The 19,327-nt window shown below is 38.7% G+C and overlaps 1 protein-coding gene across 1 annotated transcript in view; it reads right to left on the bottom strand.

The window, feature by feature from the left end:
• LOC311089878 (uncharacterized protein) overlaps positions 1–19,327 on the bottom strand; it is a 39,945-nt gene that overhangs the window by 10,179 nt on the left and 10,439 nt on the right. The window contains exons 4-6 of the mRNA XM_084124909.1: positions 11,149–11,247; positions 9,776–9,880; positions 9,186–9,290 (exon numbers count right to left, since the gene is read on the bottom strand). Coding sequence (XP_083981035.1) covers positions 9,186–9,290; positions 9,776–9,880; positions 11,149–11,247 — 309 coding nt within the window. The remainder of the gene's footprint in view (positions 1–9,185; positions 9,291–9,775; positions 9,881–11,148; positions 11,248–19,327) is intronic.

The following is a 19,327-nucleotide window of genomic DNA, read 5'->3' as shown; positions in this document are numbered from 1 at the left end:
TAGGATCGGTTCTGTTAATGGGGGATCTGAACGCTAGAACAGGGAAGGAAGCGGATAACATTACCCCAGATGGAGACAAATATATCAACAATTCGCATATATATAAGCAGAAACACTTCACGAAGGCACGTCAGAATTATGACAACACCATAAACAGGCACGGAAAACAAGTCCTGCAGCTCTGCAAAAGCCTGGGTCTGTACATAGCTAACGGCAGAACTAAGGGAGATTCTCTGGGTCGCTTCACCTACTGCTCATGTCTCGGCAGCAGCACAGTAGATTACGCCATCACAGATATAGACAACAATAACATCAACTATTTCACAGTGATGCCACAGCTGCCATTATCAGACCACAGTTAAACTGCACCCCCTCCCCGCCAGATTTATATGGAGTAAAGACAGTCCTGCCCAGTATGAAGCCCAGCTCCACTGCACTCGTGTTCAGAACATGATAGATTCATTCCTATTTACTTCATTTAGCGAAGAGAAGAAAACTATCAATTTAGCAACTCATCAATTAAATGAAATATTTTCTACAGTGGTCAGAAAAGCCCTGAGAAAAAGAACAAAATACAGATGTAAGAAAGAAATTGCTAAAGATGATTGGTTTGATAAGGAATGCCAAAAATTAAGAAAAGATTTACGATCTTTATCAAATACAAAACACAGAGACCCTGCAAACCAACAAACACGAGACGAATATCAGCAAACCCTCAAAACATATAAGTCACTCCTAATACAGAAAAAAGCTGATCACATGAAAGCAAAGCTTAATAAGATTGAGGAGGCAGTCGATCAGAATTATTTTTGGGAATTATGGAATAATTTAGATAAATCAAAAGAACCCAAACACATTCCCATCTATGATCCAAACATCTGGACAGAACATTTTGGAAAACTCTATTCACAAAACGAACCAACCCTCACCCAAAAACATCTGACCTCCCAACTCTACACCCTGGAACGCACTGTAAAAGACCAGCTCAACCAGTTAGACCAGCCCATATTACTACACGAACTGACAGACAAGATCAAATCCCTAAAAAATAAAAAATCCTGTGGTGTGGATTTAATATCTAATGAGATGCTGAAACACAGCAGCCCCAAACTGAAAGAGGCAATTCTGAAATTATTCAATCTTTCATTAAAATCAGGACACTTTCCTGAGATCTGGAAAGAAAATTTGATTACACCAATTTATAAACAAGGTGAGAAGTACGACCCAAATAACTACAGGGGCATCACAGTGAGCAGCAACCTGGGCAAACTCTTCTGCTCCATCATCAACGACAGACTAGTCCAGTTCATTCAAGAACACAAGATCCTCAACAGCTGTCAGATTGGCTTTATGCCTAAACAGAGAACATCAAATCACATCTACACACTCCACACACTCATACAAAAACACGTCCAACAAACAAAACAAGGGAAAATATTCGGCTGCTTCATTGACTTTAAAAAAGCCTTCGATTCGGTTTGGCATAATGGACTTTTCCTAAAACTAATTCAAAGTGGAATAGGCGGAAGGACATATGACATCATAAAGGACATTTACAATGGGAACAAATGCGGCGTCAAGATTAACGACAAACGCACTGATTATTTCAGTCAAACTAAAGGAGTCCGTCAAGGCTGCAGCCTCAGCCCGACTCTATTTAATATCTATATTAATGAACTGGCATCAACACTTGAGAAGTCCTCTTGTCCTGGTCTGACCCTCGAGGACAGAGAAATCAAAAGCCTCCTGTACGCTGACGATCTCCTGCTGCTGTCTCCTCATGAAGAGGGTCTGCACCAAAGCCTCTCGCTTCTGGAGGAGTTCAGCAGCGACTGGGCCTTACCCATAAACATGGACAAGTCCAAAATCATGATCTTCCAGAAGAAACCTCGCCTTACTGACAACAAATACACATTTACACTTGAGGGAACCATTCTTAATCATGTCACCTGTTATAATTATTTGGGTCTGACAATCTCAGCTCCTGGAAAGTTTGACACTGCAATGAAAGATCTGACTGATAAAGCACGTAGAGCTTATTATAGTATAAGAAAACCCCTGTTCAAATTTAACCCACCCATTAAACTGTGGCTGAAAATCTTTGACAGCATCATCAAACCCATCCTCCTCTACGGCTGTGAAATCTGGGGCCCCAAATTTAAACTAAATTACGATTCCTGGGACAAAACCCCTGTTGAAACTTTCCACCTCGAGTTCTGCAAGAACATCCTGGGAACTCACAGAAACGCTCCGAGTCTGGGTTGCCGGGCAGAATTAGGCAGATTCCCTCTCCTATCTGAGATCCAGAAGAGAGCCGCAAAGTTCTGGTTCCATCTATCAGATGCGCAGACAGAGAGTTCCCATCACTGCGCTCTCAGACACAGGGCAGGACACCCTGAGAGCGACCCCATGACACATTTAGTGGAAAAACACAAACTTAATCCAACAATTCAGTTCAGACACGCAAAAGTAAAAGAAATAGGGAACATAACCAAAGAAGAATACATACAAGATTGGCAGATAAAGGTCACACAAGTAAATAAATTAAAATACTTTCACAAAATAAAGTCTGATTATAAATTGGCCCCATACCTGACCGATATCAGTAATTATGGTCAGAGAAAGCTCCTGACGAGGTATCGCATTAGTGACCACAGTCTGTGTGTGGAGACGGGCCGACACAAGCCGAGCTGGAGAGCCAGAGAGCTCAGACTGTGTTCACACTGCACTGATGGAGTCATAGAGGACGAGCTGCACTTCCTCACCGAGTGCAGCAAGTACAAACACATCAGAGACTCTTATTTCACACTAATAGCACAGATTTTACCCCAATTCCAACAAGCGAGCCTCACAGACAAACTGTCTTATATTCTGGGAGAGAAAGAAGAGTGTGTTCTCCTGGCAGCGCAGTATGTGTCTTCCTGCCATCATATGAGGGACAAGGGCTGAACCCTCTTCCCTTAAACTGCTCTCTGTACTTATTTATTTATTTTTTTTATTTATTTTTTTTCATTGTGATATATTTATGCATAATATTGAAATATATTTTTAATTGTTTTATTTATTTTTTATTGTTAAATTTTATGTATCAACCTGTGCGTATATGTTTGTATATGTCTATTGCTTTGGCAATATTGTGCTATTTTACACAGTCATGCCAATAAAGCTCATTTGAATTGAATTGAATTGAGAGAGAGAGAGAGAGAGAGAGAGAGAGAGAGAGAGAGAGAGAGAGAGAGAGAGAGAGATTTTTTTGATTTTTCAAGCATCTTTAAACAAAAAAGATTACTTACATAAAAACAATGTATATTTTATTACAAAAATTGTTTTTTTTTTTGTTTTTTTTATAAAGAGAGTGCGAAGTAAAGTTCATTTTCAATGACAGAACACAAAGCTCTTCTGTGACACCATATTCCTTCAAAAACATTTAAAGAGTCCATTACTTTATAAAAACGAAAATCAATCACAATCCTTGATTTGATCATCGCTACAAACACCCTTTCAACATTATATTCACTTTTTTGCTCAATTTTGTCTCTTCTACTAATATAAATGGCCATTTTGGCTTTACCCAAAATAAAATTCAACAAATGACACTCATACTTTCGCCTTTGAACATATTTAAAACCTAAAATAAAAGTTTGCACAGAAAATTTCTCATTGAAACAATTAAAAAGATTCTGCAGACTATCAAATAAAGGCTTTAGTCTTGAACAATACAAAAAAGTATGAAAAACAGTTTCTCTCTGGAAACAAAAAGGACATTCTTTGCCAACATCTGGATTTAAAACAGAAATAAAAGCATTAACAGCAATAATGCCATGCAAAATTCGCCATTGTAAATCTCCATCTCTTTTAGCTAACGGTGGCTTGTACAATGCTCTCCACTCTGGTTTGACATTATCATTCAACTGAAAAACAGTACGCCATGGCGTGTCAACTCTTTCATGTAGTCCCTTTTTGTTAAAAGATTTTACACAAGCTTTATAAAACATTTTTCCATTACTTCCACACAAGTCCATATCTGTCAACTTCTCAGATTCTAGAAAAATTCCTGCATATTCACCTAAAATTGGTGAAAGAAACAGATTTGGAAACAGATCCCTCTCGTTAGGGATAACTTCCCCTTCACAGTAATCTTGAAGCATTCTTGTCTCTTGCGTTGTAAAAGCAGATTGCAGTTTCTGTAACACTTGCGCCACAATTCGGATGGATTTAACTCCCAACAAAACAGCTACATCTTCAACTTTTTCAAAACTTGGGCCAGCCACTCTAATTAAACACCCAAGTGTTGTGATCTTAGATTTAATAAAATTTGCAGACATTGTCCCACATGCTCCAAAAATGTCCAAACGTGACCCATACAACAGAGGTTCTTTCAATAGCCAAGACAATGATGACGTAGAATCAGTTCTTTTAACTTGAAAGAGGTCCCAAACTTTAAAAAGATTCTTGTAAAACTCAGGCAATCTGGATGTGTTGATTTTTCCAGGATTTAACAAGAACAACGACTTGTCCATACATAGTCCTTCAGCAGTCTTTAAAATCGCACTGGCCACTGGCCTCCAGCTTAAGTTCTCTGGACCAGTGAGAAATCGCTGTATAAACTGTAGCCGGAAAGCTGCAGTCCTACTCTGCAAGTGTACAAGTCCTTGTCCTCCTTCCTCTTTTGGTAAATATAATACATTGTGAGGTATCCAATGCATTTTTTCCCAAAAAAAATCTATTAAAAGGGACTGAATTTTAGCAAGTATCAATGCAGGTGGATCAATACAAGCCAGTCGATGCCATAGGGAAGAAGCCACCAAATTATTAATAATCAGAGTACGTCCTCTATATGATAAACTCTTTACAATCCATTTCCATTTCATTAGACGACCTTTAATTTTTTCAACTGTTCCCTCCCAGTTTTTTTGAACAATCGTTTCATCTCCTAAAAACACTCCTAAATATCTTAAACCATCTTTTCTCCAACTTAACCCACTTGGGAGTATTGGTACCCCTCTTTCCCACTTTCCTACTAACACTGCTTCGCTTTTACCCCAATTAATTCTTGCTGAAGATATAGTTTCAAAATCTCTCAATGTTTTTAATAATAAATCCACGTCATTTTGTTTATTAAATATAATGACAACATCATCAGCGTATGCTGACAAACACAAAGTACTGTTACAGGCTTGTAAAGATACCCCTTCTAAAACTCTTCTCAGTTTATTTAAAAGTGGTTCTATTGCCAAAGTGTAAAGTATTCCTGACAGAGAACACCCCTGTCTTACTCCACGACACACTCTAAAAGGAGCACATAAGCCACCGTTAACTTTCAGTAGACTCTCAATGTCATTGTACAAAATTTTAATATAACCTACAAAATCAGAACTAAAACCAAATGCCTGCAAAGTTTTCCACAGATAATCGCGTTCTACACGATCGAACGCCTTCTCCTGATCTAAGGAAATCAAACCCATGTCGACTCCCAATATTTTTGAAACATCAAATAAATCTCTTATAAAATGGATATTATCAAAAATTGATCTTCCAGGCACACAATAGGACTGACCAGAATGGATCACCTCCTCCAAAACCCTTCCTAGTCTAGTAGCTAAAACTTTTGAGAGCAATTTATAGTCATAGCACAATAAGGATACAGGTCGCCAGTTTTTTATGTCTCTCACATCACCTTTTTTTGGCAAAAGAGTAAGGACCGCTCTTCTGCAGCTCAGCGGCAGAAGTCCTCCGACTAAACTGTCACTGAGAACTGCCAGCAGGTCCTCCCCTATCACAGGCCAAAAGGCTTTATAGAACTCAACTGGGATTCCGTCTATCCCAGGAGCCTTGCCATTCTCCATACTCTGGAGAGCTTTGTGCAGTTCTCCCAGGCTTATAGCTCTCTTGAGTTCTGCATTGGAGTCTTCAGAGACCTTTGGTAGCCCTTCATAAAAAACCTGCTCAACAACCAGATCTTCTCTGTGCTCACAACTATAAAGCTTTTCATAAAAACCATTTGCTCTTTTCCGAATTTTAATAGGGTCTGATTCAAGAGAACCGGTCTCAGAAAATAAAGAATGTATAAAGCGTTTCTGACCGTTCTTTTTTTCTAGACTAAAGAAAAATTTGGACGGTACATCCATTTGGTCTATATCTTTAAAACGTGATCGAACTAGCGCCCCCTGTGCCTTCACTTTTTGTATGTCAGACAAAACAGATTTCTTTAAAAAAAGGGATTCAATATGTGTTTGATTTCCACTTGACTGTGCCGCTTCTTGAAATTTGAGAATTTCATCTTCTAATACTTTAATGGATTTGATTATATCTTTTGTGACATTGTGAGTGTACTGTTGACATAGTTGTTTGGTTTGTATTTTACCAAACTCCCACCACTTTTGTAAGGACTGAAATTGATCTTTTTCCTTCCTAAAATTCTCCCAAAAAAATGTGAATGTTTCTCTAAAATGTGCATCACTTAATAAATTTGTGTTAAAGTGCCAATAAGCACTTTTCGGCTTAACAGAGTGTAAAGTTACTGTACATATAACAAGACTATGATCTGAATAACCAACTGGGATTATGAAACAATTTTTAAAAATACTAAGATGGTGTTTAAAACAATAGAATCTATCCAGACGTGCTAATGACAACCTGTTATCACGAGCATGTACCCATGTGTACTGCTTTAAATCCCCATTTAAACTCCTCCATACATCGCATAAATCATTTGCTTTAATCATCTGAATGAGTCGCTTACGAGAAAGCAAATGTGGCTCTACATGATTTCTATCCATATTACTTTCTACACAGTTAAAGTCTCCACCTAAAAATAAATGCTCCTCACCATTACATTTATTCAACGTTTCACAAAGAGTATGTAAAAACACCATTCTTTCTGCTGGCAGAGTTGGAGCATATGCACATATAAAAATAAAAGTGTGGTTCTCAACCTGGGCTCTAACCTTTAACAATCTTCCGCTCACAATCTCTTCCATCTCAATAGAACAGGGAGTAAAACTATTAGCAAATAAAATAGCAACCCCACCACTAAGTGAGGATTTATGACTAAAAAAGGAGAGACCTTTAAATTCTTTCGCCCATTCATCAGCATTTGTTATGTCGCTATGCGTTTCCTGTAAAAGTAAAACATCAAGTTGTTTCTGATTCATAGTATTGTATATTAATGTGCGTTTTATACACTCTCTTGCTCCATTCACATTTAAGGATGCAATGCGAATGTCACCCATGTGAAAATTATAAAAAAATAAACTTAAGCCATAAAGAAAAAAACAGCCAAGAAGGGCCAAAGTGTTAAGCCAATTTTCTGCCATTAATTATTCAATTGTTGTTGGAGTTTTGTCACAAATTTTTTCAACCTATAAACTTCTTTATTTGTGAAACATCCCTCAGTCATGAAAGCCCTCGTATTTTCTACAAAACGTTTTGTGTCTGGAAAATAGTCAGCAACCTGTACTCCCCTCAAGTTTTTTGACAGTTTTAAAAACTTCTTGATTTCATCAGTATCATACTCTAGGCATGTCCATTCACTCTGGGAACAACTAGAAGCACCAGAATCAGAGACATCACTCTCATTACCAACATCAACATCAGACTCTTTTTCATTTTCTGTTTTTCTAGCTTGTTTTGATTCAGAGACCTTGTCATTCTTTTTCCTCTTTAAAGGGGTTTTGAAAACTGCCTGATCTAAATCTGTCATTAAATCATCACCTAAGTTGACACTCTCTAAAGAAGACTTTGAGTCAGACACTATATTAACATGTGAAATATCCATGCTCTCATCAGCCTTGGGCTCACCTTTATCAACAACAGGGATAACTAAAACATTCTCCTTACTCCCATCTATGGCCGGATTCACCTCAGTCTGTAAATGAGGAATTGTTTCAGTTTGGCCGCTAGTGGATGGCCTGGATTCAGTTTGAGTTGGATCAGGAGCATTATCAGTACCTGCATTCCTGACTTGCCCACCAGTTTCACCTGAGACATCTTGTGCAACGTTAGGCCTACTTGTACCATTGTTATCTGGACAAGCACGTACTAAATGCCCAATTTTCCCACAGCCAAAACACTTCATCACATCAGTACTTACAAAAACAGTATAATCAAAGTCATCAACTCTGAGTTTCAAATTCAGGTTGAGTTCAGTTCGATTATCTTTCAGAATCACGTAAGTAAATCTCCGAAAAGATACCACGTGTTTGATCAGGTCTGATTTGCTACCAAGAACTATCTTTTTCACGGGGCTGACTATCTTTCCAAACCGTGACAGTTCTTTTGTCAGCATTTCGTCTTTTATGAACGGCGGAACGTTGGACAAAGTGACTTTCTTAGCGGGGGTGGAAAGGGGAAGCACTGGGGTGAACAAACCACTAATAACTACACCTCTTTCCACTACTTCGTTTGCTTTCTCAACAGAATTTAAAAACAAAACCATTGCATTATTCATCCTAGATGCCGCTAAAATACACTCATGACCAACAACGTTTCCAACGGCCAAAATGCATTCCTCCACATTTACCGCGGACACCACTTTCACTCCGTGACGCCGCGTGAGAGAATCTAAACAGGTGTTTGTGTTTTGGGCTGCCATGCTTCCCAGTGATACACTGGTTGCTGACGGCCGAACCCCCCCACCAAAGGAGCCTTACACACCCGGATACACCACAGATATCAAAAACGAAAAAAATAGAAAAGAATTGAAAGAGAAAGGAGTTTTTCCGCCACAGCGGGCATAAACCATTCGCACTCACCACACGCACCTCACACTCGCTCAACAAACGCTCACGCATGCGCAGAGAGAGAGAGAGAGAGAGAGAGAGAGAGAGAGAGAGAGAGAGAGAGAGAGAGAGAGAGAGAGAAAAACTTTACTACCAGCTGATCTCTTGTATCATTTGAGGATGATTTAGTGTAATTAAATACAGAATAGCCCCAAGATTGTCCTTCTTAAGACTTATGATGGATAGAGGTATTTATGTTTGTTCGGTTTGCCTAATGTCTTTCCATGGTAATTTATGTGCCCTATGGTTGTCTGTGTAAAACTGTTTTCCTGGCAAGAAGCTTCACATTTTATAAGACATTGTCTTCTGTGATTATAAACAATAAAATCAAAATGGTTTATTGCACATAAACCACAAGTGAGAAATTAGCAAAAATAACCTTGTCATGTAAAACATGTGTAATACCTTTCAGTTGCTGATGATGTTTCTTCCCTGAAGTATGGTCCCACACCTATTGAACAGTCACTCTTCACAGACACAGAGCTGGACACAGGTGAGCGTGATCTTACACTAATATGAGAGAGAGAGAGAGAGAGAGAGAGAGAGAGAGAGAGAGAGAGAGAGAGAGAGAGAGAGAGAGAGAGAGAGAGAGAGAGAGAGAGAGAGAGAAGAGAGAGAGAGAGAGAGAGAGAGAGAGAGAGAGAGAGAGAGAGAGAGAGAGAGAGAGAGAGAAACTTTACTACCAGCTGATCTCTTGTATCATTTGAGGATGATTTAGTGTAATTAAATACAGAATAGCCCCAAGATTGTCCTTCTTAAGACTTATGATGGATAAAGGTATTTATGTTTGTTTGGTTTGCCTAATGTCTTTCCATGGTAATTTTATGTCCCCTATGGTTGTCTGTGTAAAACTGTTTTCCTGGCAAGAAGCTTCATATTTTATAAGACATTGTCTTCTGTGATTATAAACAATAAAATCAAAATGGTTTATTGCACATAAACCACAAGTGAGAAATTAGCAAAAATAACCTTGTCATGTAAAACATGTGTAATACCTTTCAGTTGCTGATGATGTTTCTTCCCTGAAGTATGGTCCCACACCTATTGAACAGTCACTCTTCACAGACACAGAGCTGGACACAGGTGAGCGTGATCTTACACTAATATGAGAGAGAAAGAGAGAGAGAGAGAGAGAGAGAGAGAGAGAGAGAGAGAGAGAGAGAGAGAGAGAGACAGAGTTTTCTACCAGCTGTTCTCTTGTATCATTTGAGGATGATTAATGCCGAGTTCAGACTGCACGATTTTAGCCCCGATTTTGGCTCGCCAACAGGTTTTGAGAAATCGCCGACAAATGCCCGAAATCACAGGCAAATCGGTGCTCGTTCACGCAAGGGACAATCACGCAGTGTGAATGAACAAAGACGCGATCTGAGAGAATCACAGACGAGTCGCCGACGCCCGTGAGATATTTGGCATGCTAAATATCTGGACCTGTCGGCGATTCAAAATCCTGCTGTGAAAAGTGTTCTGACTGAAAACTACATCGGCGATGACCGACAGCCAATGAGAGAGCAAGATACAGCAGCGGGGAGGAGTTATAGGTCACAATATCAGTATTTTAATATATATATTTACAATTATATCAAACAGAAACAAAGCACAAACATTTGCTTGACCAGCAGCAACAGCAGCACATTGCAAAATTATTTATTTACCCCCAACTCTCTTTGCAGAACACACAGTCCTTGCTCCCCTTGTCTTCCCAGCCATTTCCTCATACATATGTTTTTCTTTTCCTCCTTTTCGCTGCAAATCAGTGCACAGACAATTTGGATCGCAAGCTTCTTGCAGGCTATCATTTTTAATAACAATTTCAGTCTCGCGCGAGAACTGCGGTCTTACGCTCGCGGGATTTTGCGCAATTTCCTTATCACTTCTCGCGTGTGTTTGGTTGCGAAACGTAGTTTGCGGACCAGACAGAAGTTGTCGGCGATTCTTCCTCAAAGTCATGCAGTGTGAAACCTCCTGTCGCCGATGCATCGTGCAGTGTGAACACACCAGCAACTGAATGTTACCCCAGATAGTCACGCAGTGTGAAAAGAACAGTGACCCGACTACTTTGAAAATCGTGCAGTCTGAACTCGGCTTTAGTGTAATTAAATACAGAATAGCCCCACGATTGTCCTTCTTAAGACTTATGATGGATAGAGGTATTTATGTTTGTTCGGTTTGCCTAATGTCTTTCCATGGTAATTTTATGTCCCCTATGGTTGTCTGTGTAAAGCTGTTTTGCTGGCAAGAAGCTTCAAATTTTATAAGACTTTGTCTTCTGTGATTATAAACAATAAAATCAAAATGGTTTATTGCACATAAACCACAAGTGAGAAATTAGCAAAAATAACCTTGTCATGTAAAACATGTGTAATACCTTTCAGCTGCTGATGGTGTTTCTTCACTGAAGTATGGTCCCACACCTATTGAACAGTCACTCTTCACAGACACAGAACTGGACACAGGTGAGCGTGATCTTACAGAGAGAGAGAGAGAGAGAGAGAGAGAGAGAGAGAGAGAGAGAGAGAGAGAGAGAATTTGAATTTCAAAATCCATTTATTACAAAATTAAAAACATTGTCCAGTCAATCAACACACTGTTAAAACAAACTCAGAACAGCCAAGACACAATTATCTTAAGAGGGATGCAAAATGCAGGTTATCATCAATAATCTCACACAAAGCCCCCTTATTGCACCAAATCTGATCAAAAGAAACAAGATCATTCATGGCTTTAAAATATCAAAAATCAATTAAAATTCTAGATTTCACTGAATTGAAAAACACTGCCTCTAAATTATAACTTGTATCTCGTTCAATTTTATGTTTCCTAGTATTATAAATAGCCATTTTAGCTTGGCCTAGCAAAAAGTTCAAGAGTTGACACTGAAATCGGTGTCTCCTAACATATTTAAAACCACAAATAAAAACTCCAACAGAAAAAGTTTCACCAAAACAAACAAATAAATTCTGTAAAACAATAAACAATGACTTCAGTCTAAAACATTGCATAAATGCATGGAACACAGTCTCTCTCATCAAACAAAATGGACAACCATGACCAACACCAGGGTTTAAAACTGAAATAAAAGCATTAACTGCGACTGCCCCATGTAATATTCTCCACTGTAAATCGCCTATTTTCTTAGTTAATGGTGACTTGTACAGAGCTCTCCATTCTGGTTTTGTGCCCTCTCTCATCTGTAGGATGGTACGCCAGGATCTACTACTTTTTTATCTAAAAACCTTCTATTCAAAGATTTGACACAACTTTTATACAAGGCTTTTCCAGAGGCCTGCTCTGAACCCAATAATGACACATTTTCAGAAAACAAAAAAACACCTTTGCACTCTTCTAAATTAGGTGATAGCAGCAGATTAGGAAACGGATCTCTGCAGTCCAGAGTAATCAGTCCCTCAGAGTAGTCCTCCAGCAGTTTATGTTCTTCTGTTGTAAGAGCAGATCTCCACTTTTCAAGGAGTTTAGCCACCACACGTGTTGATCGAACGCCCAGATGTTCAGCTACCAAATCAACATTCTTAAAGCCTGCTCCTGCGAGCTGTACTAGATGTCCAAGGGTTATTACACCAGAACGGAGTAAAATACCTTCAAGTGCTGGGAAAGGTCCTTTACTTGATATGTCCAATCGAGAACCATGAATCAAGGGTTCCTGTAACATCTAGTGCAAGGAATCTGTATTACTCAGTCTTTGCACTATAAACAACGACCAAACTCTAAAAAAGTTACGATAAAAACTAGGTAACTTGGACAAGTCCATCTTTTTATGATTCAACCAAAACAAAGGCGTGTCCAGGCCTAATCCTTCAAACTTCTTCAGAATTGCAAAAGCTGTGGATTTCCAGCTTGAGTCCACTGGTCCAGTTAAAAGTCTCTGTGCAAATTGGAGTCGGAAAGCTGCTGTTCTGCTCTGTAAATGTATGAGTCCATGCCCTCCCTCTTCTTTGGGCAAATACAAAACAGCTTTTGGAACCCAGTGCAGCTTATCCCAAAAAAAATCTATTAAAATTGACTGAATTTTTAACAAAAGATCTGGTGAAGGATCAACACAAATTAAGCGATGCCAGAGAGAAGATGCCACCAAGTTATTAATAATCAATGTGTGCCCTCTATATGACATTTTTGGAAGCAAATATTTCCATTTGTCGAGGCAACCTTTTACTTTTTCAACAACCCCTTCAAAGTTTTTTTGTACAATAATTTCACTTCCTAAAAACACTCCAAGGTATTTAAAACCTTCCTTAGCCCAGGTTAAACCATCTGGGAGGTTTGGTTTTCCACTCCCAACCAGTATCGCTTCACTTTTAGACCAGTTTACCTTCGCAGAAGAACACATTTAAAAATATTTTAATATTTTGATCAACATATCCACATCTTTCTGACAATTAATTAAAATAACAACATCATCAGCATATGCTGATAAGTTAAGTACATTTAAACAATTTGAAATATACACTCCATTCAAATCTGTTCTTAACTTGTTTAAAAGAGGTTCTATTGACAAAGCATAGAGCATACCAGACAAGGCACAACCTTGTCTAACACCTCTAAAAACTTTAAAAGGAGTGCATAAGTCACCATTAACTTTCAATATACTTTCAACTTCACAGTACAAAACCTTTATCATAGAAACAAATTCAGGATTAAAACCAAATGCTGCTAAAACATTCCATAAATAATTATGCTCAACTCGGTCGAAAGCCTTTTCTTGATCTATCGACACTAAACCAAAATCTAAATTGAGACCCTTACCTAAATCCAAAACATCCCTAATAAAGGAAATGTTATCAGAAATTCATCTACCAGGTACACAATAGGTCTGGTCAGGATGGATAACTTGTTCCAAAACTTCGCCCAATCTATTAGCCAGAACCTTGGAGAGCAATTTATAATCACTGCACAGCAAACTCACAGGCCTCCAGTTTAATATCATTCAGATCTCCCTTCTTAGGCAACAGACTGAGAACCGCTCTACGGCAACTTATGGGTAGCCGCCCGTTGGCTAAGCTTTCCCCAAGAACCTCCAGCAGAACCGGACCCACCTCCGGCCAGAAGGACTTTCGACTCCAGGCGCTTTACCACACTCCATACTTTGGAGAGCTCTTTCCAACTCCTCCAGAGTTAAAGCTTTACTGAGTCCAGTATTAGCTTCTTCGGATAACTGAGATAAATTATTAAGAAAGACATTACCATCAGTTTGTTCATGTGTGAGTTCACTTTTGTACAGTTCTTCATAAAAACGAATTGCTCTTCTTCGAATGTCAGAAGGGTCTGACAACAAGACTCCAGCTTCTGAGCGTAAGGCATGAATAAACCTTCTCTGTCCATTTTTTTTTCTCCAAATTAAAGAAAAATTTGATGGTGCATCCATCAATTCTACGCTTTGAAAACGTGATCTGACCAGAGCTCCTTGTGTAACCGTGTCTAGAAGTTCAGCTAAAGAATTTTTCTTTTTATTAAAAGTTTCAAAATGGGTCAAATTTCCTGTATCAGCAACCCCCTGAAGTTCCATTAATTCTTTCTCTATCGTTTTCATTGAATAGTTTATGTCTCTCGTGAAATTGCAAGTATATTGTTGGCACAACTGTTTAATCTGAACTTTTGCAATGTCTCACACCACTGCTGTAAGGACTTGAAAGAAGATTTAAAGTAGTTCTAAAAATATTCCAGAATTCTTTAAAAATCTCTTTAAAATGATTATCACATAATAAATTATTATTAAAGTGCCAGTAAGCACTTTTTGACTTAATGGAGCTCAAATACACAACACACTGTATCAAGCTATGATCAGAAAAGCTTACTGGAACGATTGAACAGCTTCTGAAAAAACTAAGCTGGTGTTTGAAACCATAAAACCTATCCAACCTTGCTAAAGAAATTAAGTTAAGTTATCGTAAGCATGAGTCCATGTATATTGCATTCTGATTACCATGAAAATTTCTCCAAACATCAACAATCTCATGTGATTTCAATAACTGAATGAGCCGCTTTCGTGAAAGCCAGAGTTTCCGCTAGAAAAAAATGGTGCCGGTCACGACCGGCAGAGGTTTCGTTTTCCGGACATTTTTGATGATATCGCCTCTTAATTAGGGGGGCGGGATTATTACACGATTTATTATTTATAATAATAATATTACCATCTTACGTGACAGTTCTCCATTACGGACGCGCTGCGACCATTCAAAGCGGCACTAAAAGACTGCTTTAAAACTTCCACAGAGACCTCAAACAGAAAGCACAAAGCCTTTCTTTAAAACGAATTTCGTTTTGTATTAATTGTATCTTAATTTTAATCAGTGTTTCATTATGCAATTTCCTCGATTTAATAAATAAAAAGTAAATATAGCAGACAATAAATAATCACGACATGGAGGCGCCAGCGCCTGAACTGGAGCTAACGTTAAGCTATCATCCATGAAATGAAATTTAACGTATAAGGTAGCCTACTCGCCTCACACACCTAAAAAAAAAAAAAAATAGAAATATATCTATTATCTATAGAAATCTCTACTTTTAAACAGAACCATTTAAAACAAAATAAAACGATGTGATCCGTATGAAATGTGTATCTCTCTCCGGCGCGTTCACTACTGCGAAGATCGCGAGTCAGACTTCATCTTTGCAGCCGACACAGAAAACACTTGTTTATTAATAGACAATTAAAATGTCTCATTGCAATGTTTTACATATTCATAATCATTACTTTTGCTGGTTCGTTGTGACAGTTATGAAAAATTGAGTGTGAGGGATTTGTTCACTTCACACAAAAAGATCTTTGAATGAGATGGCTAACTGTAGTAGCGTTTAGTCCACTGCCTATAATAGCCTAATTTAGAGATCACTTCTTTTTTAACCGACTACCGACTAGAGAGTAAACTTGAGGCACTCGCAAGAAAATGGATAAGTAGCTACATAATAACATTCACAAATATTACACCATTTTAAAAAAATACATAGGCTACTGAGTTACTAAAACATTCTTTGTCAAAGAATACACTTGTTTGTTCACAGTTTTAACGTTCATGTTTCCATTTGTTTAATTTCAAGATCTGAGGTGAATTATATCCATTGTTTCTTTTACAGCTTCAAAGCTGGAGCACTAAATGATATTCAAAGTCACATTTCACGCTTTTAACATTAAATAAAGCACATAAACAGTAGCCTACCAGATATTATCATTGCCACACTTTGTGTTTGATGTTCCAGCGCGACGTCACAGAAAAATAGAAACCGTTTCTAAATGAGAAATGTCGCGTGTCGCCGTCGCGTCTGGTTAGGACAAAAACTCTGATTAACATGGAAAAGATACCTTTTATCGCGTGTCGCATCTCGTGTAGTTAGTTAGGACAATTTTAATCGGACAATTTGACCGGAGAGATTTAATTTTGTCGGACATTTCATTTTTTTTCCGGCCAATGTCCGGCAATTACCGGACAACGGAAACCCTGGTGAAAGCATATGCGGTTCAACATGATTTCTATCTAAAATGTGCTCAGTGTTGTTAATGCTGATGCTGAGGAATTACAGTTGCAACATCTCATACAATGTATCTCAAAATGAGTAGTGTATCACTGAGAAACGTCCTGCTCGAGTCGTTCTTGTGATGGAGGTTTGGGTTGAATAACTAGTTCTTCCAGTGTTTCATCATCAGACTTGCGCTCACATTGATATGGTCAAATAGACGTCATTGTTCGTTACTGTGTTTAGTTTATGGTGTAGGAAGCCTCAGGACAAGCAGAGCTGACGTTGTTATGGCAATGGGCGTTTTTGTTTTCGACACGCGTTGTACACGGTAAACCAATCACAATGGACTGAGCTGTCTGGCCAATCACAGCAGAGTAACTCATGGAAAGGAGGGATTTAGAGAGAGTAGAGATGCACCGATGACAATTTTCTAGGCCGATTCCGATTTCCGATTTTTCATCGAGTTTGACCTGCCGATACCGATTTTAGCCGATTCCGATTTCATTTTTTCTAACCACTTTACAGCACACACAAATATTTATTTTCTATCTTTTCATTAATAGAACATTTTACATTTTGCATAGAACATAGATCATTTTTTGAACAGATAATCGCTATAAAATAGATAAACTAAAATATAAACTGTATAAATTACTCCTGGTGTGGGAAATACATACACATACATATACATATATATATATATATATATATATATATATATATATATATATATAGCCTTGCAGTATAAAGATATAATTTATATAATTTCTGGCTAGTTTACTTTATTTCTTTTTTTATAATCATAACCATACTTGCATCCAAAACGGAATAATGAAAACAAGTTTAAATGGGTAAATCTTCTACAAATATTTTTGAGTCTTCGTTTTCTTTTCTGACATACTCCAGTTCTTGTTAAAACACACAAAAGCACTTTTTGTGTGAAATCATTTTTAGTTTGTCAATCAAAAGTGTGCTTTCACTTTAATTGAGCGTGAGCAGCGCTGCAAAAATAGACCCACGCCGAAACCCGCGCTTCACTACTCATACTTGCCAACCTTGAGACCTCAGAATTAGGGAGATTGGGGGGGGGGGGGGGGGGGGGTTGTGGTTGTGTGTCATATATATCACACACACAAACGCAAAGAAAAATGTAATTCATTTATTTGACAAATTCAATTCCTTAAGGCCTCTCCTCAGGAGGTTAGACCCTAATTTGTTTGCTACTGTAAATGAAAAGACAAGAAATAGTTAGATCTTATCAATAAACATTTATTAATTCATAGCCTAATGCAACAATTACATAAGTAAACTCTCAAAACATTATAATTATAATATTTCATTTTTAAATTTTCATGTAAGTCTAAAGCTAAATAAATAGCTGTTCTTGCCTTTCATTTCAGACGTCTGCTTCAAGGGGCCGTTCACATATCGCATCTTTTTCACGCTCAAGCAAGGTCGTTATTTCAACTGTAGGTGGGCGGCCGCGGTGAGCACGCTCATAATGGAAGCAACGTGGTGCGCTAGTTTTTCCAGGCGGGTTTTTCCTTCTCATCTCCAGAAATATATCTAATAGTAAAGCTAATGCGAGGGCTAGAAATCAATTAATCCTTTGCTGATACTTCTTCGTCGTCATCGTGCAGAGCGCAGTTTGGTTGCATAGCAACGACGAACGCCACGGGAGCGCAAGCGTTTGGTCTGAAACGGCTGGTGTAGCAATATTGTTGTCTGGGTGGAAATCGGGAGAAATTCGGGAGAAAGGTCGGTCCGGGAGATTTTCGGGAGGGGCTTTGAAATTCGGGAGTCTCCCGGAAAAATCGGGAGAGTTGGCATGTATGTCACTACTGCTTACGCGATGTTCCTGCTTGACGCTCACGCGCTGCTCCTGCTGCCGGTGTGAATGCACTTATTGATTAACATGCACGGCGGGAAAAAAAACGCACTGCTCATGACATTTGCGCCGCTGACATTTGCGGTGAAACGGACGTAATTTACTAGGTTCCTAAATGTGCGTTCCGTGTGCACGTGTGATGCTGATGTTACGCGATGTTAATCATGCGGCGCCCGAGTGCATTTGACCGGCATAAAATCGGCATATGTCAGACTGACCGGCAGGTCGCCGGTCATGGCCGATCACGTGAAAATCGGCTAATTCTGGTCACCAGCCAATCAATCGGTGCATCTCTAAGAGAGAGCAATTCATCTGACGAGTCATTTGAGAATCATTGAAAATCTGGTGATGATGTGCAAATGTATATTATGAGAAAATGAAAGTGTTTTTTGACCTTTGATGCATGTAAACCTGTTGTAGTAGACTCCAAAACAACATTAGGAAACTTTAAAGGGGGTGTGAAACAATCAGTTTCAGTCAATCTCATGTTAATCTTGAGTACCTATAGAGTAGTATTGCATCCTTCATATCTCCAAAAAGTCTTTAGTTTTATTATATTTATAAAAGAAAGATAGGCTGTACCGAGTCTTTCCGGAAAAAAACGAGCGGCTGGAGGTGTGCCGTGTGGGCGGTGCTTACGCGCCAATAGCTAACACACAGACATTTGAAGCAGTTTTACTCACGGTTCCAACGCACGACCGTTAAACTTTATCGTTGGGACTGCTCCATCCTTAAGCATTAGATGATCCGCAAATCCGGTGTCGAACTGGGCCTTGTTTATAAAACAATCATCGTCGAAATGCAGGGAACAAACAAAGTCCTGTGACTGCAGCGAGCACAGCGCTTTGATGGGCGTACTGCTTTCGCTCTCTCGCTCTGGTCTACGAGTGCGTGCGCGCCCTTCCGGGAGAAGTGCCCTTAGGACCCGTATAAGGAAATTCCGCCCCAGCTGACGTCACACATGCCCATACTCGAAAAAAACTTTCTGAAACTTGTGACAAACCGGAAGGAGTATTTTTGGCACAGAAATACTCCATCAAACGTACAACTTAATTTTTGAAACTTTGTCCATGTTTAGCATGGGAATCCAACTCTTTAACAGTGTAAAAAAATCAGTATGCATGAAATAACATTTCACCCCCCCTTTAAAATAGCATAATAGGGGCCCTTTAAACTAACTGAATCG

Source organism: Abramis brama (genome assembly GCF_963993115.1).
Source record: "Abramis brama genome assembly, chromosome: 9".
Classification (NCBI taxonomy): domain Eukaryota; kingdom Metazoa; phylum Chordata; class Actinopteri; order Cypriniformes; family Leuciscidae; genus Abramis; species Abramis brama.
This window is presented reverse-complemented; position numbering and strand designations above follow the sequence as displayed.